The sequence below is a fragment of the Ranitomeya imitator genome, chromosome 3 (assembly GCF_032444005.1).
Source record: "Ranitomeya imitator isolate aRanImi1 chromosome 3, aRanImi1.pri, whole genome shotgun sequence".
Classification (NCBI taxonomy): Eukaryota; Metazoa; Chordata; class Amphibia; order Anura; family Dendrobatidae; genus Ranitomeya; species Ranitomeya imitator.
The window spans coordinates 3,308,596-3,333,072 of NC_091284.1; the positions used below are offsets into that span (position 1 = coordinate 3,308,596).

The 24,477-nt window shown below is 48.4% G+C and overlaps 1 protein-coding gene across 1 annotated transcript in view; it reads left to right on the forward strand.

Annotated features, from left to right (window-relative positions):
- The window catches only part of GATD3 (glutamine amidotransferase class 1 domain containing 3), a 149,240-nt gene that overhangs the window by 96,711 nt on the left and 28,052 nt on the right, over positions 1-24,477 (forward strand). Inside the window, exon 6 of the mRNA XM_069760391.1 lies at positions 12,872-13,025. Within this exon, the coding sequence (XP_069616492.1) occupies positions 12,872-13,025 (154 nt within the window). The remainder of the gene's footprint in view (positions 1-12,871; positions 13,026-24,477) is intronic.

A 24,477-nucleotide genomic window follows, 5' to 3' on the forward strand; every position in this document is an offset into this window, starting at 1 on the left:
ACCAGTGTGGTGTCTGTAAAGCACTATATGAAGATGCTGGAGGGTGAGTATAAGAATGGGGGCACAGGGCTTATATTTAAAGCACCACTCCAGCACTGCAAAATAACACCGGAGTGCTGCTTTAAAATCCCATGGGAGAACTATAACTCCCAGCATGTCCTGCAGATCCTATGACATGCTGGGAGTTATAGTTCACCAAAGGAGTGGCAGAGTGCTTTATTGTGTTTTGTAAAGACTAACCTCTTAAATGTGGCAGCCAGCCACACTGTGGTGAGGTTAAAGCTGGAGCGTCCCATGACTGCACACAGAGCCTTCCCTCGTTTCCTTTCCACAGCACAGGTTATGAGGAAGCTGCAGATTCTAGTGGAGACTGGAGAGCCTGAAGGACCTGTGATGATGTCAAGAAGAGGGAGGGCTCTGAGCTGCCATGTGATGCTCCAGCCCGCCCACTCCGGACATCATCACAGGTCCTCCTGCACAGAACTCAGCGTTCAGCCCAGGCATGGCAGGCAGGTATGCAGCCATCTTCTTTCTCCCTTGGCCCCTGCTGCTGCCTCCTCTCCCCCAGACACACAGACCTGCCCAGCTGCTGCAGGAATCAGCGCTGGAGAAGCCATGTGTGTCCCTGCTTAAGCATTTGCTGCTCCCGGCTCACCGCTCAGCTGATAGGTGGGCGGGGAGCCGCTAATGAATATTCACTGCACTTAATCATCGGGACCACATGGTTTCTCCAGCTCTGATTCTGGGCGGGGACATCCTGAAGTAGGATAACAGTGCGATCCCACTCACTGCTGCCCCCCTCCCCACATGCTACATCCCTACCATAAGACGCACCCACACTTTCCTCCCAAATTTGGAGGAAAAAAAGTGCGTCTTATGGTCGGAAAATACGGTATACAGAATAATAACTAATAATAACTACTTTCACCTTCTGTTCTGGTCACCAAAAAAAAATAACAAACATATAAAATAAACAAACTAAAGCTATATGCATAAACTTTTTTTTTTTTATTTATTTTTTAATTTTAAATAAAATAGCCACAAACCAAACAAGTATATACAATACTAAGCTAACCACCACCCCACACTCAAGCCCACCATTCCCAACCCCCGCACTGACCTGAGAGCTGGCCCTGCGTCTCATGCCTCAGTCCATGTCCAACGTCCATAGGCCAGATCAGGCAGTGCCAGTTTTCCCCCAAACAACCCAGTGTCCCACAAGACAATCCCACCTCCCCCCTTTTCCCACCACCCAACTTAACACCTACACCCAAATCTATATCCCTATATACAATAAGGATATATTACAAACTATTGAGATGAAATTTTGTTTCTGACCAAATACTTATTTTCCACCATAATATGCAAATAAATTGTTAAAAAAACAGACAATGTGATTTTCTGGATTTTTTTTTCTCAGTTTGTCTCCCATAGTTGAGGTCTACCTATGATGTAAATTACAGACGCCTCTCATCTTTTTAAGTGGTGGAACTTGCACTATTGCTGACTGACTAAATACTTTTTTGCCCCACTGTATGTACATTATATACAGCGGCACACACCACAATAATTACACATCACGAAGCCCAAGTTCGGCGCCTGCAGCCCTACATCACTGTATAATGATCAAACAAAACAAAAATCTACAGTGTCAGCAGCAGCCCACCACCAGGAAAGGAGATGACCAGACTAGGGCACACTAAAAGAGGAGAGCGGCCCTCCGTGTGCCCAATCTCCCATACTCCAGAGAGCGCACCTTCACCAGGTCACCGAGTATGGTCCTAAACACATCTTCCACTGGGAGGATTTTTCGTTGCGTCGATACTAAGAAATAAGGTGCAGCGGTCCCGACCACCAAGGTCTCCGAATGCTCCATAGGCCTATTCCGCATAGGAGAGACCGGCCAGCCGAGACCAGCCAATGAAGGCGCCCACCCTGTTGTACACCTCTGTGTTGAAGAGACAATGAAGCAGGAAGTGGTCCATGCTTTCCAGCAAGGTACCACAATGCTCCCGAGGACAATTCCTGTCCTCAGAGCTCCTACACTTCAGATTGTCCCTCACATACAGTTTCCCATGGAAGCAGCGCCAAGCCAAGTCCTGATAGAATTCAAAAGATGCAAACCCACCCCAAGATCCCGACTTGGGCAGTCCCTGAGCGCCAGAGGCCTCTGGAAATGGGTCAACAGAACCCTATTGTCAAGGAGTTTCCTTGGCAGAGTGCTGATCTCCCACATTTCCACAGGATGTGATGGTTTTGCCGTCGCTTATCTTGATGATATAGCCATCTTTAGTGATTCTTGGGAGGAACACCTCGTACATCTTTCGCAGGTGTTGCAAAAGCTTAAAACTGCAGGTCTTACCGTTAAGCCAGGGAAGTGACAGGTAGCCATGCGGGAAGTTCAATACCTGGGACACCGGGTGGGGGGAGGACTGCTAAAACCTGAGCCAGGGAAGGTAGAAGCCATTATAGCCTGGGCCACCCCACGAACCAAGAAGCAGGTTCTGTCCTTCCTGGGTACAGCTGGCTACTATAGGAGGTTAGTACCAAACTACAGTGCTCTGGCCAAACCGTTAACTGATCTGACCAGGAAGAGACTTCCTAAAATTGTCTCCTGGAGTCCTCAGTGTGAGGAATCATTTTCTGCCCAAAAGTCGGCACTGGTTAGTTCACCCGTCCTTCAGACCCCAGATTACACTCGCCGGTTTGTAGTGCAGACAGATGGCAGCACCTATGGGCTAGGCGCAGTTCTCAGCCAGGTGAACCAACAAGGAGAGGAACACCCAATTCTGTACCTAAGCAGGAAACTCCTGCCCAGAGAAGTGGCTTATGCCACCATTGAAAAAGAATGTTTGTCAATTGTGTGGGCTCTGCGGAAGCTGCAACCATACCTCTATGGGCGCAACTTCACCGTGATCACAGATCATAACCCACTGAGTTGGCTCAACAGAGTATTTGGGGACAATGGGAAATTGCTCAGATGGAGTTTGATATTACAGCAATATGATTTCACAATTCAGCACAAGAAGGGAGTCGATCATGGCAATGCCGAAGGCCTGTCTCGCCAAAATGGGGCAGAACCAGATATGTGCTCGGGAGCTGACCTGTAAGTCAAACCTCCATGCACGTTGTAGCCTTTTTACCTACTACATGTCTTGGGGGACATTCGCTTGGCATAGGATTCAGGCACTCAGGCACGATGTGTCACAAATCAGTCCATATGGTTTACTTATTTGTCATAAACCACACCGTAAGCCAGGTTACACGTCACCAGCTTACACATAGTCCATTGCTTCAACACGTGTGGCTTTACAAAGCATTCAATAGGCACGCCTTATCTCTCCAGTCACCAGGTGACTGCACAGTTCAGCAACTGTCATGTGTTAAAGCAGTTCTTTTCGCCATACCAGGGGTTACTGTTATGATCTGGTGATTAAAGAGTGACATGAGACTAGCTCTGAGCAGGTGGTAGCTATACTGACCACAGTCCCTAAGCTCAACACAACACTAGAAATAGCCGTGGAATGCTCCTAACTCTGCCTAGGCATCTCGTCACAGCCTAAGAGCTAACTACCCCTAAAGACAGAAGCAGGAAAACTATCTTGCCTCAGAGAAAATCCCCAAAGGATAGATTAGCCCCCCACATGTAATGACTGTGAGAGGAGAAGGAAATGACATACGTAGTATGAAACAAGATTTAGCACAGGAGGCCACTTCTAGCTAGATAGAAAAAGTACAGAACAGAGCACTGTGCGGTCAGTAGAAAAAAAATAGAAAAAGTTCACCGCAGAGAAATACAAAAATCTCCACACCTGACTAAAGGTGTGGAGGGCAAACTCTGCTGCCCAGAGCTTCCAGCTTAGCTGAATAGATCCATATTGATAAGCTGGACAAAAGAGCAAAAACAACAAAATGCTGATCAACAAAGTCCACAACAAGTGAACTACAAAAAGACAAGCAAGGACTTAACTTTGCTGAGCTGGTCAGAGTGTCAGGAAATCCTAAGAGCAATGACTCCAGGCAGGAACAATTGACAACTGGCAATGAATGAGAGATAAGGCCAGACTAATATAGCCGAGCCAAGAAGACGATCAGTGAAAACAGCTGCAGAAGCTAAATCCAAGAAGCAGCCATACCACTCAAAACCACAGGAGGGAGCCCAAGAGCAGAACTCACAAAAATGCTACTTACAACCACCGGAGGGAGCCCAAGAGCGGAATTCACAACAGTACCCCCCCTTGAGGAGGGGTCACCGAACCCTCACCAGAGCCCCCAGGCCGATCAGGACGAGCCAAATGAAAAGCACGAACCAAATCGGCGGCATGAACATCGGAGGCAACAACCCAAGAATTATCCTCCTGGCCATAACCCTTCCACTTGACAAGATACTGAAGCTTCCGCCTCGAAAAACGAGAATCCAAAATTTTCTCAACCACATATTCCAACTCCCCCTCAACCAACACCGGGGCAGGAGGATCAACAGATGGAACAACGGGCACCACATATCTCCGCAACAAAGATCTATGTAAAACATTGTGGATGGCAAAAGAGGCTGGAAGAGCCAAACGAAAAGACACCGGATTGATAATCTCCGAAATCTTATAAGGACCAATAAACCGAGGCTTGAACTTAGGGGAAGAAACCTTCATAGGGACATGACGAGAGGACAACCAGACCAAATCCCCTACACGAAGCCGAGGACCAACACACCGACGGCGGTTAGCAAAACGCTGAGCCTTTTCCTGGTACAACGTCAAATTGTCCACCACATGAGTCCAAATCTGCTGTAACCTGTCCATCACAGAATCCACACCAGGACAATCAGAAGGCTCAACCTGCCCTGAAGAAAAACGAGGATGGAAACCAAAATTACAAAAGAAAGGCGAAACCAAAGTAGCCGAACTGGCCCGATTATTAAGGGCCAACGGCAAAAAAGTCACCCAATCATCCTGATCAGCAGACACAAAGCATCTCAAATAGGTTTCCAAGGTTTGATTAGTTCGCTCAGTTTGGCCATTTGTCTGAGGATGGAACGCCGAAGAAAAAGAAAAATCAATACCCATCCTAGCACAAAAGGCCCGCCAAAACCTGGAAACAAACTGGGAACCTCTGTCAGACACAATATTCTCCGGAATGCCATGCAAACGAACCACATGTTGAAAAAACAATGGAACCAAATCAGAGGAGGAAGGCAATTTAGGCAAAGGTACCAAATCGACCATTTTAGAGAACCGGTCACAAACCACCCAGATAACCGACATCCTCTGGGACACAGGAAGATCCGAAATAAAATCCATGGAAATATGCGTCCAAGGCCTCTCCGGAATGGGCAAAGGCAAAAGCAACCCACTGGCATGGGAACAGCAAGGCTTAGCCCGGGCACAAGTCCCACAGGACTGCACAAAAGAACGCACATCCCGCGACAAGGAAGGCCACCAAAAGGACCTAGCAACCAAATCTCTGGTACCAAAAATCCCAGGGTGACCGGCCAACACAGAACAATGGACCTCAGAAATTACCTTACTTGTCCATCTATCAGGAACAAACAGCTTCCCTACAGGACAGCGGTCAGGTTTATTAGCCTGAAATTCCTGAAGCGCCCGTCGCAAATCAGGGGAGATGGCAGACAGAATCACCCCTTCCTTAAGAATGCCAATCAGCTCAAGGACTCCAGGGGAATCAGGCAAAAAACTCCTAGAGAGGGCATCCGCCTAAACATTCTTAGATCCTGGAAGATATGAGACCAAAAAATCAAAACGGGAGAAAAACAGGGACCACCGAGCCTGTCTAGGGTTCAGCCGCTTGGCCGACTCGAGGTAAATCAGATTCTTATGATCGGTCAAGACCACAATGCGGTGCTTGGCTCCCTCAAGCCAATGTCGCCACTCCTCAAATGCCCACTTCATAGCCAACAACTCCCGATTGCCAACATCATAATTGCATTCCGCAGGCGAAAACTTTTGGGGAAAAGAAGGCACATGGCTTCATCAAGGAACCATCAGAATTCCTCTGTGACAAAACGGCCCCTGCCCCAATCTCAGAAGCGTCAACCTCAACCTGAAAAGGAAGAGAAACATCTGGCTGACGCAAGACCGGGGCAGAAGTAAATCGGCGTTTAAGCTCCTGAAAGGCCTCAACAGCCTCAGAGGACCAATTAGTCACATCAGCGCCTTTCTTCGTCAAATAAGTCAGGGGTTTAACCACACTAGAGAAGTTGGCGATAAAAATTAGCAAAGCCCAAAAATTTCTGAAGGCTCTTCACAGATGTGGGTTGAATCCAGTCATGAATGGCTTGGACCTTAACAGGATCCATTTCTATAGACGAAGGAGAAAAAATAAACCCCAAAAAACTCCTTCTGAACTCCAAATAGGCACTTAGACCCCTTCACAAATAGAGCATTATCACGAAGGATCTGGAATACCATCCTGACCTGCTTCACATGAGACTCCCAATCATCAGAAAAAATCTAAATATCATCCAAATACACAATCGAGAATTTGTCAAGATAATTGCGGAAAATATCATGCATAAAGGACTGAAATACAGAAGGGGCATTAGAAAGCCCGAAAGGCATCACTAGGTATTCAAAATGACCTTCGGGCGTATTAAATGCAGTTTTCCATTCGTCACTCTGTTTAATACGAACAAGATTATATGCCCCTCGAAGGTCAATCTTGGTAAACCAACTAGCCCCCTTAATCCTAGCAAACAGATCAGAGAGCAAAGGTAAAGGGTATTGGAATTTGACCGTGATCTTATTAAGAAGGCGATAATCAATACAGGGTCTTAAGGAACCATCCTTCTTGGCAACAAAGAAGAACCCCGCTCCCAATGGTGACGAAGACGGCCGAATATGCCCCTTCTCCAAAGACTCCTTAACATAGCTCCGCATGGCGGCATGCTCTGGCACAGACAGATTGAAAAGTCGGCCCGTAGGGAACTTACAGCCAGGAATCAAGTCAATAGCACAATCACAGTCCCTATGTGGAGGAAGGGAACTGGACTTGGGTCATCGAATACATCCTGGAAATCTGACAAAAATTCAGGAACATCAGAAGAGGGGGAAGAGGAAATTGACATTAAAGGAACGTCACTATGTACTCCTTGACAACCCCAACTAGTCACAGACATAGTTTTCCAATCCAGCACTGGATTGTGTACTTGTAACCATGGAAAACCCAGCACAACAACATCATGCAAATTATGCAACACCAGAAAATGGCAATCTTCCTGATGTGCAGGAGCCATGCACATAGTCAGCTGAGTCCAATACTGAGGTTTATTCTTGGCCAATGGTGTAGCATCAATACCCCTCAAGGGTATGGGACTCTGCAAAGGCTGCAAAGAAAAACCACAGCGCCTAGCGAATTCCAAGTCCATTAAGTTCAGAGCAGCGCCCGAATCCACAAATGCCATAATGGAAAAAGATGACAATGAGCAAATCAGGGTCACAGATAAGAGAAATTTAGGCTGCACAGTACTAATGGTAACAGACCTAGCGACCCTCTTAATACGCTTAGGGCAATCAGAAATAACATGAGCAGAATCACCACAGTAAAAACACAGCCTATTCTGACGTCTGTATCCCCTCTGTTCCGCTCTAGTCAAAATCCTATCACATTGCATGGCCTCAGGACTCTGCTCAGAGGACACTGCCATATGGTGCACCACTTTGCGTTCGCGCAGGCGCCGATCAATCTGAATGGCCAGAGACATAGAATCGCTCAAACCAACAGGCTTGGGAAACCCCACCATAACATCTTTAAGGGTTTCAGAAAGACCCTTTCTGAAAATTGCTGCCAGAGCATCCTCATTCCATTTTCCATTTGCACAGACCATTTTCTAAATTTCTGGCAGTATAACTCTGCCGCTTCCTGACCCTGACACAGGGCCAACAGTGTTTTCTCAGCATGCTCTACAGAGTTAGGTTCGTCATACAATAATCCGAGCGATTGAAAGAATGCATCTATATTGAGCAATGCCGGATCCCCTGACTCAAGAGAGAATGCCCAGTCCTGAGGGTCGCCACGCAGCAGAGAAATAGCTATTTTTACTTGCTGAGTGGGATCACCAGAGGAACAGGGTTTCAGAGCAAAAAACAATTTGCAGTTATTTTTAAAGTTCAAAAACTTAGATCTATCCCCGTAAAACAAATCCGGAGTGGGAATTCTAGGCTCTAAGGCCAGAGTCTGAACAACATAATCTTGAATACTCTGTACTCTTGCAGCAAGCTGATCCACACGAGAAAATAACCCCTGAACATCCATGCCTGCATCCAAATCCTGAATCACCCAGAGATAAGAGGAAGAAAAAAAGACAAAACAAACCAAAGAAAAAAAAATGGCTCAGAAATCCTTTTCATTTCCTTCTTTTGAGATGCATTCAGCTCATTTTTGGCCAGTTGTACTGTTATGATCTGGTGATTGGGGAGCGACATGCGTCTAGCGCTGAGCAGGTGGCAACTATACTGACCGCAGTCCCTAAGCTCAACACAACACTAGAAGTAGCCGTGGGATGCTCCTAACTCTACCTAGGCACCTCGTCACAGTCTAAGAGCTATCTACCCCTAAAGATAGAAGCAGGAAAACTATCTTGCCTCAGAGAAAATCCCCAAAGGATAGATTAGCCCCCCACATGTAATGACTGTGAGAGGAGAAGGAAATGACATACGTAGTATGAAACAAGATTTAGCACAGGAGGCCACTTCTAGCTAGATAGAAAAAGTACAGAACAGAGCACTGTGCGGTCAGTAGAAGAAAACTAGAAAAAGTCCACCGCAGAGAAATGCAAAAAGTCTCCACACCTGACTAAAGATGTGGAGGGCAAACTCTGCTGCCCAGAGCTTCCAGCTTAGCTGAATAGATCCATATTGATAAGCTGGACAAAAGAGCAAAAACAACAAAATGCTGATCAACAAAGTCCACAACAAGTGAACTACAAAAAGACAAGCAAGGACTTAACTTTGCTGAGCTGGTCAGAGTGTCAGGAAATCCTAAGAGCAATGACTCCAGGCAGGAACAATTGACAACTGGCATTGAATGAGAGATAAGGCCAGACTAATATAGCCAAGCCAAGAAGATGATCAGTGAAAACAGCTGCAGAAGCTAAATCCAAGAAGCAGCCATACCACTCAAAACCACAGGAGGGAGCCCAAGAGCTGAACTCACAAAAATGCTACTTACAACCACCGGAGGGAGCCCAAGAGCGGAATTCACAACAGGTTACCTCTCAGGAGCTCCTGCTCCACAGGTTGACTCCACGTCAGTCCCAGGTCCTCAACACGGACTGTCCAGGTCGATGGTCTCACAGTGCTTCCAGGACGAGTCCACTGCCAGGAGCCTCCAACACTGACCGTCCACTCAGTGCCAAAACCCAACCATGTGCTATTCAGGAATCCTATTCCCCAGGACTTCCAACACAGGCTTCCAGGGCCTTGCACTTGGATCATTCAGATCCACACACAGGAACCTTGTGACCCACACCCTGGTCACATTACAGACCCGTAACCACTCCCTTGGGTGGGAGTGTGGGTATGTATGGCTAGTTTGACCTGCCCATCTCTCATAACTAGCCCTGCCCGTCTCCCATTAGAACTACACATTTACATGTGGGACTACAGGTCCCAGACCACAACATAACTTCAGACTGACAGCGCAGAGTGTCCTCCTCTGTGACACACATACCGGCCATTTACAATTCTGCCGGACTTTGTCTCATCACAGTTATGCCTCCAAGTGCATCTTGAAGTGCACATGCAGCGCCCCCTGGCTGTAACATTGGTCACTGCACCACAACGTTCATAAGGAGGGAGGTGTGGTGAAATATGTATATGTTGTAAGATAACGCATACTGCGTGTCTTGGGGGACACTCGCTTGGCAACGGGATAAACGCACACGGGCACGATTTTCTTACAAAAACGATCTCTTAGGTTTATTTTCACACCAGCATAAACCGCAACCTCAGGAACTTGGTAGTATGCAACAGCCTGAACACCGTCTGTACATATTCAGCTTTACAGTGGAACCACAGTCCCTCACTGACCCCGGTCAGCATAACACGGATTACACTCCGTTACCTGTTGGTGCCGATTACACAGGTTCCCGGATGCCTCTTATCCTCAGAGGTGTCCCACAGACGTCTCTCACTGACCCCGGTCAGGATCACTCACGGTTATCAGACCGTCCACTCCGGAGGTATCTCACAGACCTCCTTGCTCTGGCTCAGACTATCCAGCACTCGCTCCCATGTGCCAAACACACCTATGTAATGGAGTAACCACACCCAGGTACCTATCACATGGCCAGTCAGGTGAGCGTGACATCTCCGCAGGTCCTTAAACACAAAACCATCTTAGGTATTCAGATACACCTCTTTGGGTGGGTTTGTAGGTGACTGGACCCACCCATCTCTCCAATCACCTGGAAGCCTTCCCAATTTAAAACAAATCCCCCAGCAGTAGATCTGCTGAGCAAAACATTTCAAGGCTTCCATCACAGGGCCACCCACCTCTGCGATACATACCGCCCATTAATCACATGACCAGTCGCTATGCCACAATATATATATATATGTGCAGTAAACTCTGTATAGGTTTATTGTGTGACTTGTAATAATGTAACTAAGTAAATAAGGCAGCACACTGCAGCGCTAAAACATGCAAACATGAAACACGAAAATTGAACTGCATTACTGCACTAGAAATATGAAAAATGAGAGCGTTTAGCGCATAAAAATGGCCAATTTTATGTGTACCTGGAAGCCCCTTTACGGCATCTCTCTTATACCAGGTCCTACACTTGCATTTCCTCGCTGAGAATAAACGTCTCCATCTGAATGGGTACCTGTGAAACCTCTTCTTAGACTAAAATTCTCTCTCTCTGTGGAGGGGTATTGGACCTGCTGTAATTAAAACACCTGTAGCTAGGATGCGGAGTGCTCGATCAGAAGGCTAAAGAATACATTTCAAAAACATGACCGTCACATCCAAACATAGACTAAGTGTGAACAGGGGCTGAACCTAAAGTCGCCAACGTTTATGGAGACGTTTATTCTCAGCGAGGAAAGGCAAGTGTAGGACCTGGTATAAGAGAGATGCCGTAAAGTGGCTACCAGGTACACATAAAATTGGCCATTTTTATGCACTAAACGCTCTCATTTTTCATATTTCTAGTGCAGTAATGCAGTTCAATTTTCGTGTTTCATGTTTGCATGTTTTGGCGCTGCAGTGTGCTGCCTTATTTACTTAACTATATACGAGTTGGCGACTTTATGTTCAGCACCTGTTCACACTTAGTCTATGTTTGGATGTGACGGTCAGGTTTTTGAATTGTAATAACGTAACATCTGTCCTGAAGGCTGCAGGTCTCACCCAGGTGTTAATATGTATTTTCCTGAGACAGCAGACTTCTGTCTCCAATCTCACCAGGGGGTCGTGCTGGGAACCAAGAAAAAAGGGAACATTTGACACCTAGCTCTTTTGAAGAGAGTTGTCAATTACAGCCTGACACTATCTATCTGTGAGAACTTTTACACGGGGAATCTCAGAGCAACTAATATATTCATTGTGGGAGCGGCCGCGGTCCAATCAAAAACAAGCAATTATGATATCAACCTGAGGGGCCGGTCTAGAAATCTCACCTACAGAGTAAATCTATAAATTAGGCCTGTAAACATAGAATCGTGTTCACATAATGGGGGAAGCCGAGCTGATGTGATCCAATCTATATTCATCGTACCCTCAGGGAGCAGAAGCAGATTACAAGTTAGCTATTTCTGTAAGTTTTCTCCTGTTTATTTTATACTGTTTTGCATACCTGTATGTCTTTTTATTACCATATTTTTATATCTTTTCTTTACTGTAAGCACTGTACTTTTTGTATTAAAGCATAAAACTTTAACAGTTAAACCTTGTATGTTCTAAAGAATCCATAGCCTAAGGTGTGTGAGCCTTGTGAGTGCTAGACAGTATTAGTAATGTCCGGGACTCATCGCCTGTGTATTCGGTGAGTGGTGGTAGCGTGTATGAGCGGGTGTGTGGCCTGGGTCGGTGTGTGATTTATGCTCCCATCACAGCATAGGACCGAGGTTGAATGCTGGACTGAGAGAGGGGGGAGATAGATTAACCCTTGCAGGCACAACCCCAAGTCACGTGCTGAGAGCAGATACGTGACAAATTAGTGGCATCACGGAGAGGGATCTGTGACAGGGGCTTTCTATAGTCACCACGCTCTCTGGTAATTCAAGGCTTTCTTTCCTCGCCGCGCTCTCTGGTATTTCAGTGCTTTCTCTCCTCTTCGTGCTCTCTGGTATTTTGGGGCATTCTCTGCTTGCCGCGCTCTCTGGTATTTTGGGGTTTTCTCTAGTCACCGCACTCTCTGGTAATTCAAGGCTTTCTCTCCTCACCGCGCTCTCTGGTAATTTAGGTCTTTCTCTAGTCACCGTGCTCTCTGGTAATTCAAGGATTTTTGGGGGGTCTTTCTCTCCTTGCCGTGCTCTCTGATATTTTGGGGCTGTCTCTCCTCGCTGCGCTCTCTCGTATTTCAGGGCTTTCTCTCCTCGCTGCGCTCTCTGGTATTTCGGGGCTGTCTCTACTCGCCGCGCTCTCTGGTACTTCGAGGCCGTCTCTTCTCACCCACATACTATGTTTTAGGGTCGGTGCTCAGGTGCTCGCTCCACTCTCTGGTATTTTTTGTCTTTCTCTCCTTGCAGCGCTCTCTGGTATTTCAGACATTCTCTCCTCAACACGCTATCTGGTATTTCTGGGCTTTCTCTCCTCACCACGCTCTCTGGTATTTCGGGGCCATCTCTTCTCACCTGCATGCTATGTTTTTGGGTCGGTGCTCATGTTCTCTCTCCACTCTCTCCTGCAGGTTGTGCTGTATCGCTCCAGTCTTGGCCGCTAAGGTGATTCCTGGGGTGGAGGTAACCGTGGGACAAGAAGAAGAACAAGGAGGGAAATGGCCATATGCTGGGACTGCCAAAGCCATCGCGGCCCTGGGCGGAAAGCACTGCGCCAAGGAGGTGCACATATCCTTCACCTCAAGGCTGGGCCACAGACCCATTCTTCGCATCATGTGACCCATGTCTATAACGCAAGGGCCACAGAGGTCTCCTCCCTCCTCTATGTATATAATGTGAGGGGTGCAGAGATCCCCTCCCTCCTCTATGTATATAACGTGAGGGGGCAGAGATCTCCTCTATGTATATAACATGAGGGGTGCAGAGATCTCCTCCCTCCTCTGTGTATATAATGTGAGGGGTGCAGAGATCCCTTCCCTCCTCCTTGTATATAACATGAGGGGCGCAGAGATCCCCTCCGTCCTCTATGTATATAACATGAAGGGGACAGAGATCCCCTCCCTCCTCTATGTATATAACATGAGGGGCGCAGAGATCTCCTCCCTCCTCTGTGTATATAATGTGAGGGGTGCAGAGATCCCCTCCGTCCTCTATGTATATAACATGAAGGGGACAGAGATCCCCTCCCTCCTCTATGTATATAACATGAGGGGTGCAGAGATCTCCTCCCTCCTCTGTGTATATAATGTGAGGGGTGCAGAGATCTCCGCCCTCCTCTATGTACAGTTAGGTCCATATATATTTGGACAGAGACAACATTTTTCTAATTTTGGTTATAGACATTACCACAATGAATTTTAAACAAAACAATTCAGATGCAGTTGAAGTTCAGACTTTCAGCTTTCATTTGAGGATGTCCACATTAAAATTGGATAAAGGGTTTAGGAGTTTCAGCTCCTTAACACGTGCCATCCTGTTTTTAAAGGGACCAAAAGTAATTGGACAATTGACTCCAAGGCTATTTCATGGACAGGTGTGGGCAATCCCTTCGTTATTTCATTCTCAATAAAGCAGATAAAAGGCCTGGAGTTGATTTGAGGTGTGGTGCTGCATTTGGAAGGTTTTGCTGTGAAGTAAACATGCGGTAAAGGAGCTCTCCATGCAGGTGAAACAAGCCATCCTTAAGCTGCGAAAACAGAAAAAACCCATCCGAGAAATTGCTACAATATTAGGAGTGGCAAAATCTACAGTTTGGTCCATCCTGAGGAAGAAAGAAAGCACTGGTGAACTCATCAATGCAAAAAGACCTGGGCGCCCACGGAAGACAACAGTGGTGGATGATCGCAGAATAATCTCCATGGTGAAGAGAAACCCCTTCACAACAGCCGACCAAGTGACCAACACTCTCCAGGAGGTCGGCGGATCAATATCCAAATCTACCATAAAGAGAAGACTGCATGAAAGTAAATACAGAGGGTTCACTGCACGGTGCAGCCACTCATAAGCATCAAGAATAAAAAGGCTAAAAACATCTAAAAAAGCCGCACAGTTCTGGAAGAACATTCTATGGACAGATGGAACCAAGATCAACCTCTACCAGAATGATGGAAAGAGAAAAGTATGGTGAAGGTGTGGTCCAGCTCATGATCCAAAGCATACCACATCATCTGTAAGACACGGCGGAGGCAGTGTGATGGCGCGGGCATGCATAAACCCGGCGGAGGCAGTGTGATGGCGCGGGCATGCATAAACCCAGCGGAGGCAGTGTGATGGCGCGGGCATGCATAAACCCGGCGGAGGCAGTGTGATAGCGCGGGCATGCATAAACCCGGCGGAGGCAGTGTGATGGCGCGGGCATGCATAAACCCGGTGGAGGCAGGGTGATGGCGCGGGCATGCATAAACCCGGCGGAGGCAGGGTGATGGCGCGGGCATGCATAAACCCGGCGGAGGCAGTGTGATGGCGCGGGCATGCATAAACCCGGCGGAGGCAGTGTGATGGCGCGGGCATGCATAAACCTGGCGGAGGCAGTGTGATGGCGCGGGCATGCATAAACCCGGCGGAGGCAGTGTGATGGCGCGGGCATGCATAAACCTGGCGGAGGCAGTGTGATGGCGCGGGCATGCATAAACACGACGGAGGCAGTGTGATGGCGCGGGCATGCATAAACCTGGCGGAGGCAGTGTGATGACGCGGGCATGCATAAACCCGGCGGAGGCAGTGTGATGGCGCGGGCATGCATAATCCCGGCGGAGGCAGTGTGATGGCGCGGGCGTGCATGGCTGCCAGTGGCACTGGGTCACTAGTGTTTATTGATGATGTGACACAGGACAGAAGCAGCCAAATGAATTCTGAGGTATTCAGAGCCGCCATACTGTGTGCTCGGATCCAGCCAATGCAGCCAAACTGATTGGTCGTCGTTTCATACTACAGATGGACAATGACCCAAGACATAAAGCCAAAGCAACCCAGGAGTTTATTACAGCAAAGAAGTGGAATATTACGGAATGGCCAAGTCAGTTACCTGATCTCAACCCAATTGAGCAGCATTTCACTTGTTAAAGACTAAACTTCAGACAGAAAGGCCCAAAACAAACAGCAACTGAAAACCACCGCAGTGAAGGCAGAGCATCAAAAAGGAGGAAACACAGCGTCTGGTGATGTCCATGAGTTCAAGACTTCAGATAGTCATTGCCAACAAAGGGTTTTCAACCAAGCACTAAAAATGAACATTTTATTTAAAATTATTGAATCTGTCCAATTACTTTTGGTCCCTTTAAAATCAGGGTAGCACATGTTAAGGAGCTGAAACTCCTAAACCCTTCATCCAATTTTAATGTGGATCCCCTCAAATGAAAGCTGAAAGTCTGAACTTCAACTCCATCTGAATTGTTTTGGTTAAAATTCATTGTGGTAATGTCTATAACCAAAATTAGAAAAATGTTGTCTCTGTCCAAATATATATGGACCTAACTGTATATAACATGAGGGGCACAGAGATCTCCTCCCTCCTCTATGTACAGTGCATAATGTGAGGGGTGCAGAGATCTCCTCCGTCCTCTACGTATATAATGTGAGGGGTGCAGAGATCCCCTCCGTCCTCTATGTATATAATGTGAGGGGCGCAGAGATCTCCTCCGTCCTCTACGTATATAATGTGAGGGGTGCAGAGATCCCCTCCGTCCTCTATGTATATAACATGAGGGGCGCAGAGATCTCCTCCGTCCTCTATGTACATAACATGAGGGGCGCAGAGATCCCCTCCGTCCTTTATGTATATAATGTGAGGGGTGCAGAGATCCCCTCCGTCCTCTATGTATATAATGTGAGGGGTGCAGAGATCTCCTCCCTCCTCTATGTATATAATGTGAAGGGTGCAGAGATCTCCTCCCTCCTCTATGTATATAACATGAGGGGCGCAGAGATCCCCTCCCTCCTCTATGTATATAATGTGAGGGGTGCAGAGATCTCCTCCGTCCTCTATGTATATAATGTGAGGGGTGCAGAGATCCCCTCCCTCTTCTATGTATATAACATGAAGGGGACAGAGATCCCCTCCCTCCTCTATGTATATAACATGAGGGGCGCAGAGATCTCCTCCGTCCTCTATGTATATAACATGAGGGGCGCAGAGATCTCCTCCGTCCTCTATGTACATAATGTGAGGGGTGCAGAGATCCCCTCCGTCCTCTATGTATATAACATGAGGGGCGCAGAGATCCCCTCCCTCTTCTATGTACATAATGTGAGGGGCGCAGAGATCCCCTCCGTCCTCTATGTATATAATGTGAGGGGTGCAGAGATCCCCTCCGTCCTCTATGTACATAATGTGAGGGGTGCAGAGATCCCCTCCGTCCTTTATGTATATAATGTGAGGGGTGCAGAGATCCCCTCCGTCCTTTATGTATATAATGTGAGGGGTGCAGAGATCTCCTCCGTCCTCTATGTATATAATGTGAGGGGTGCAGAGATCTCCTCCGTCCTCTATGTATATAATGTGAGGGGTGTAGAGATCCCCTCCGTCCTCTATGTATATAACATGAGGGGCGCAGAGATCCCCTCCCTCTTCTATGTACATAATGTGAGGGGCGCAGAGATCCCCTCCGTCCTCTATGTATATAATGTGAGGGGCGCAGAGATCCCCTCCGTCCTCTATGTACATAATGTGAGGGGTGCAGAGATCCCCTCCCTCTTCTATGTATATAATGTGAGGGGCGCAGAGATCCCCTCCGTCCTCTATGTACATAACATGAGGGGCGCAGAGATCCCCTCCGTCCTCTATGTATATAATGTGAGTGGCGCAGAGATTCCCTCCCTCCTCTGTATATAACATGAGGGGCGCAGAGATCCCCTCCGTCCTCTATGTATGTAATGTGAGGGGTGCAGAGATCCCCTCCCTCTTCTATGTACATAATGTGAGGGGCGCAGAGATCCCCTCCGTCCTCTATGTATGTAATGTGAGGGGTGCAGAGATCCCCTCCGTCCTCTATGTATATAACATGAGGGGCGCAGAGATCCCCTCCGTCCTCTATGTATATAATGTGAGGGGCGCAGAGATCCCCTCCGTCCTCTATGTATATAATGTGAAGGGTGCAGAGATCCCCTCCGTCCTCTATGTACATAATGTGAGGGGTGCAGAGATCTCCTCCGTCCTCTATGTATATAATTTGACGGGCGCAGAGATCTCCTCCCTCTTCTGTGTACATAATGTGAGGGGCGCAGAGATCCCCTCCGTCCTCTATGTATATAATGTGAGGGGTGCAGAGATCCCCTCCGTCCTCTATGTATATAATGTGAGGGGTGCAGAGATCCCCTCCGTCCTCTATGTATATAATGTGAGGGGTGTAGAGATCCCCTCCGTCCTCTATGTATATAATGTGAGGGGTGTAGAGATCCCCTCCGTCCTCTATGTATATAATGTGAGGGGTGCAGAGATCTCCTCCCTCCTCTATGTATATAACATGAGGGGCGCAGAGATCCCCTCCGTCCTCTATGTATATAACATGAGGGGCGCAGAGATCCCCTCCCTCCTCTATGTATATAACATGAGGGGCGCAGAGATCCCCTCCCTCTTCTATGTATATAATGTGAGGGGCGCAGAGATCTCCTCCGTCCTCTATGTACATAATGTGAGGGGCGCAGAGATCCCCTCCGTCCTCTATGTATATAACATGAGGGGCGCAGAGATCCCCTCCCTCCTCTATGTATATAACATGAGGGGCGCAGAGATCCCCTCCCTCTTCTATGTATATAATGTGAGGGGCGCAGAGATCCCCTCCGTCCTCTATGTACATAATGTGAGGGGCGCAGAGATCCCCTCCGTCCTCTATGTATATAACATGAGGGGCGCAGAGATCCCCTCCCTCCTCTATGTACATAATGTGAGGGGCGCAGAGATCTCCTCCCTCTTCTATGTATATAATGTGAGGGGCGCAGAGATCCCCTCCGTCCTCTATGTACATAATGTGAGGGGCGCAGAGATCCCCTCCCTCTTCTATGTATATAACATGAGGGGCGCAGAGATCTCCTCCCTCCTCTATGTATATAATGTGAGGGATGCAGAGATCCCCTCCCTCTTCTATGTACATAATGTGAGGGGCGCAGAGATCCCCTCCGTCCTCTATGTATATAATGTGAGGGGCGCAGAGATCCCCTCCCTCTTCTATGTATATAATGTGAGGGGCGCAGAGATCCCCTCCGTCCTCTATGTATATAATGTGAGGGGCGCAGAGATCCCCTCCGTCCTCTATGTATATAATGTGAGGGGTGCAGAGATCCCCTCCGTCCTCTACGTATATAACATGAGGGGCGCAGAGATCCCCTCCGTCCTCTATGTATATAATGTGAGGGGTGCAGAGATCTCCTCCCTTCTCTATGTATATAATGTGAGGGGTGCAGAGATCCCCTCCGTCCTCTATGTATATAATGTGAGGGGCGCAGAGATCCCCTCCGTCCTCTATGTATATAATGTGAGGGGTGCAGAGATCTCCTCCCTCCTCTATGTATATAATGTGAGGGGTGCAGAGATCCCCTCCCTCTTCTATGTACATAATGTGAGGGGCGCAGAGATCCCCTCCGTCCTCTATGTATATAATGTGAGGGGCGCAGAGATCCCCTCCCTCTTCTATGTATATAATGTGAGGGGCGCAGAGATCCCCTCCCTCTTCTATGTATATAACATGAGGGGCGCAGAGATCCACTCCCTCCTCTATGTATATAACATGAGGGGCGCAGAGATCTCCTCCCTCCTCTATGTATATAATGTGAGGGGTGCAGAGATCCCCTCCCTCCTCTATGTATATAATGTGAGGGGTGCAGAGATCCCCTCCCTCTTCTATGTACATAATGTGAGGGGCGCAGAGATCCCCTCCGTCCTCTATGTATATAATGTGAGGGGTGCAGAGATCCCCTCCCTCCTCTGTGTATATAATGTGAGGGGCGCAGAGATCCCCTCCGTCCTCTATGTATATAATGTGAGGGGCGCAGAGATCCCCTCCCTCCTCTGTGTATATAATGTGAGGGGCGCAGAGATCCCCTCCCACCTCTGTACATAATGTGAGGGGCGCAGAGATCCCCTCCGTCCTCTATGTATATAATGTGAGGGGTGCAGAGATCTCCTCCCTCTTCTATGTACATAATGTGAGGGGCGCAGAGATCCCCTCCGTCCTCTATGTATATAATGTGAGGGGCGCAGAGATCCCCTCCCTCCTCTGTGTATATAATGTGAGGGGCGCAGAGATCCCCTCCCACCTCTGTACATAATGTGAGGGGCGCAGAGATCCCCTCCCTCCTCTGTGTATATAACATGAGGGGCGCAGAGATCCCCTCCGTCCTCTATGTACATAATGTGAGGGGCGCAGAGATCCCCTCCGTCCTCTATTTACATAATGTGAGGGGCGCAGAGATCCCCTCCCTCTTCTATGTATATAATGTGAGGGGTGTAGAGATCCCCTCCGTCCTCTATGTATATAACATGAGGGGCGCAGAGATCCCCTCCGTCCTCTATGTACATAACATGAGGGGCGCAGAGATCCCCTCCGTCCTTTATGTATATAACATGAGGGGCGCAGAGATCTCTTCCGTCCTCTACGTATATAATGTGAGGGGCGCAGAGATCCCCTCCGTCCTCTATGTATATAACATGAGGGGCGCAGAGATCCCCTCCCTCTTCTATGTACATAATGTGAGGGGTGCAGAGATCCCCTCCCTCCTCTATGTATATAACATGAGGGGCGCAGAGATCCCCTCCGTCCTCTATGTATATAATGTGAGGGGCGCAGAGATCCCCTCCGTCCTTTATGTATATAATGTGAGGGGTGCAGAGATCTCCTCCGTCCTCTATGTATATAACATGAGGGGCGCAGAGATCTCCTCCGTCCTCTACGTATATAATGTGAGGGGCGCAGAGATCCCCTCCGTCCTCTATGTATATAACATGAGGGGCGCAGAGATCCCCTCCCTCTTCTATGTACATAATGTGAGGGGTGCAGAGATCCCCTCCATCCTCTATGTACATAATGTGAGGGGCGCAGAGATCCCCTCCGTCCTCTATGTACATAATGTGAGGGGCGCAGAGATCCCCTCCGTCCTCTATGTATATAATGTGAGGGGTGCAGAGATCCCCTCCCTCTTCTATGTACATAATGTGAGGGGCGCAGAGATCCACTCCCTCCTCTGTGTATATAATGTGAGGGGCGCAGAGATCCCCTCCCTCCTCTGTGTATATAATGTGAGGGGCGCAGAGATCCCCTCCCTCTTCTATGTATATAACATGAGGGGCGCAGAGATCCCCTCCGTCCTCTATGTATATAATGTGAGGGGCGCAGAGATCCACTCCGTCCTCTACGTATATAATGTGAGGGGCGTAGAGATCCCCTCCGTCCTCTATGTATATAATGTGAGGGGTGCAGAGATTCCCTCCCTCTTCTATGTACATAATGTGAGGGGTGCAGAGATCTCCTCCGTCCTCTATGTATATAATGTGAGGGGCGCAGAGATCCCCTCCCTCCTCTATGTATATAACATGAGGGGCGCAGAGATCTCCTCCGTCCTCTATGTATATAATGTGAGGGGCACAGAGATCCCCTCCGTCCTCTATGTATATAATGTGAGGGGTGTAGAGATCCCCTCCGTCCTCTATGTATATAACATGAGGGGTGCAGAGATCCGCTCCGTCCTCTATGTACATAATGTGAGGGGTGCAGAGATCCCCTCCCTCCTCTATGTATATAACATGAGGGGCGCAGAGATCCCCTCCCTCCTCTATGTATATAATGTGAGGGGTGCAGAGATCCCCTCCGTCCTCTATATATATAATGTGAGGGGTGCAGAGATCCCCTCCGTCTTCTATGTATATAATGTGAGGGGTGCAGAGATCCCCTCCCTCTTCTATGTACATAATGTGAGGGGCGCAGAGATCTCCTCCCTCTTCTATGTATATAATGTGAGGGGTGCAGAGATCCCCTCCCTCCTCTATGTACATAATGTGAGGGGTGCAGAGATCCACTCCCTCCTCTGTGTATATAACATGAGGGGCGCAGAGATCCCCTCCGTCCTCTATGTATATAACATGAGGGGCGCAGAGATCCCCTCCGTCCTCTATGTATATAACATGAGGGGCGCAGAGATCTCCTCCCTCCTCTATGTATATAATGTGAGGGGTGTAGAGATCCCCTCCGTCCTCTATGTATATAATGTGAGGGGCGCAGAGATCCCCTCCCTCTTCTATGTATATAATGTGAGGGGCGCAGAGATCCCCTCCGTCCTCTATGTATATAATGTGAGGGGCGCAGAGATCCCCTCCGTCCTCTATGTATATAATGTGAGGGGTGTAGAGATCCCCTCCGTCCTCTATGTATATAACATGAGGGGCGCAGAAATCCGCTCCGTCCTCTATGTACATAATGTGAGGGGTGCAGAGATCCCCTCCCTCCTCTATGTATATAACATGAGGGGCGCAGAGATCTCCTCCGTCCTCTATGTATATAATTTGAGGGGCGCAGAGATCCTCTCCGTCCTCTATGTATATAATGTGAGGGGCGCAGAGATCCCCTCCGTCCTCTATGTATATAATGTGAGTGGCGCAGAGATTCCCTCCCTCCTCTGTATATAACATGAGGGGCGCAGAGATCCCCTCCGTCCTCTATATATATAATGTGAGGGGTGCAGAGATCCCCTCCGTCCTCTATGTATATAATGTGAGGGGTGCAGAGATCCCCTCCGTCCTCTATGTATATAATGTGAGGGGCGCAGAGATCCCCTCCGTCCTCTATGTATATAATGTGAGTGGCGCAGAGATTCCCTCCCTCCTCTGTATATAACATGAGGGGCGCAGAGATCCCCTCCGTCCTCTATATATATAATGTGAGGGGTGCAGAGATCCCCTCCGTCCTCTATGTATATAATGTGAGGGGTGCAGAGATCCCCTCCGTCCTCTATATATATAATGTGAGGGGCGCAGAGATCCCCTCCGTCCTCTATGTATATAATGTGAGGGGCGCAGAGATCCCCTCCCTCTTCTATGTATATAACATGAGGGGCGCAGAGATCTCCTCCCTCCTCTATGTACATAATGTGAGGGGTGCAGAGATCCACTCCCTCCTCTATGTATATAACATGAGGGGCGCAGAGATCCCCTCTGTCCTCTATGTATATAACATGAGGGGTGCAGAGATCCCCTCCCTCCTCTATGTATATAACATGAGGGGCGCAGAGATCTCCTCCGTCCTCTATGTATATAATTTGAGGGGCGCAGAGATCCTCTCCGTCCTCTATGTATATAATGTGAGGGGCGCAGAGATCCCCTCCGTCCTCTATGTACATAACATGAGGGGCGCAGAGATCCCCTCCGTCCTCTATGTATATAATGTGAGTGGCGCAGAGATTCCCTCCCTCCTCTGTATATAACATGAGGGGCGCAGAGATCCCCTCCGTCCTCTATTTATATAATGTGAGGGGTGCAGAGATCTCCTCCCTCTTCTATGTACATAATGTGAGGGGCGCAGAGATCCCCTCCGTCCTCTATGTATATAATGTGAGGGGTGCAGAGATCCCCTCCCTCTTCTATGTACATAATGTGAGGGGCGCAGAGATCCCCTCCGTCCTCTACGTATATAATGTGAGGGGCGCAGAGATCCCCTCCGTCCTCTATGTATATAACATGAGGGGCGCAGAGATCTCCTCCGTCCTCTATGTATATAATGTGAGGGGCGCAGAGATCCTCTCCGTCCTCTATGTATATAATGTGAGTGGCGCAGAGATCCCCTCCGTCCTCTATGTATGTAATGTGAGGGGCGCAGAGATCCCCTCCCCACTCGCAGAGATCCCCTCCCTCTTCTATGTATATAACATGAGGGGCGCAGAGATCCCCTCCCTCCTCTATGTATATAATGTGAGGGGTGCAGAGATCCCCTCCGTCCTCTATATATATAATGTGAGGGGTGCAGAGATCCCCTCCGTCTTCTATGTATATAATGTGAGGGGTGCAGAGATCCCCTCCCTCTTCTATGTACATAATGTGAGGGGCGCAGAGATCTCCTCCCTCTTCTATGTATATAATGTGAGGGGCGCAGAGATCCCCTCCGTCCTCTATGTATATAATGTGAGGGGCGCAGAGATCCCCTCCCTCTTCTATGTATATAACATGAGGGGCGCAGAGATCTCCTCCCTCCTCTATGTACATAATGTGAGGGGTGCAGAGATCCACTCCCTCCTCTATGTATATAACATGAGGGGCGCAGAGATCCCCTCTGTCCTCTATGTATATAACATGAGGGGCGCAGAGATCCCCTCCGTCCTCTATGTATATAACATGAGGGGCGCAGAGATCTCCTCCCTCCTCTATGTATATAATGTGAGGGGTGTAGAGATCCCCTCCGTCCTCTATGTATATAATGTGAGGGGCGCAGAGATCCCCTCCCTCTTCTATGTATATAATGTGAGGGGCGCAGAGATCCCCTCCGTCCTCTATGTATATAATGTGAGGGGCGCAGAGATCCCCTCCCTCTTCTATGTATATAATGTGAGGGGCGCAGAGATCCCCTCCGTCCTCTATGTATATAACATGAGGGGCACAGAGATCTCCTCCCTCCTCTATGTATATAATGTGAGGGGTGTAGAGATCCCCTCCGTCCTCTATGTATATAATGTGAGGGGCGCAGAGATCCCCTCCGTCCTCTATGTATATAATGTGAGGGGTGCAGAGATCCCCTCCCTCTTCTATGTGTATAATGTGAGGGGCGCAGAGATCTCCTCCCTCCTCTATGTATATAATGTGAGGGGTGTAGAGATCCCCTCCGTCCTCTATGTATATAATGTGAGGGGCGCAGAGATCCCCTCCGTCCTCTATGTATATAATGTGAGGGGTGCAGAGATCCCCTCCCTCTTCTATGTATATAATGTGAGGGGCGCAGAGATCCCCTCCGTCCTCTATGTATATAATGTGAGGGGTGCAGAGATCCCCTCCCTCTTCTATGTATATAACATGAGGGGTGCAGAGATCTCCTCCCTCCTCTATGTATATAACATGAGGGGCGCAGAGATCTCCTCTGTCCTCTATGTACATAATGTGAGGGGCGCAGAGATCCCCTCCGTCCTCTATGTATATAATGTGAGGGGTGTAGAGATCCCCTCCGTCCTCTATGTATATAACATGAGGGGCGCAGAGATCCCCTCCGTC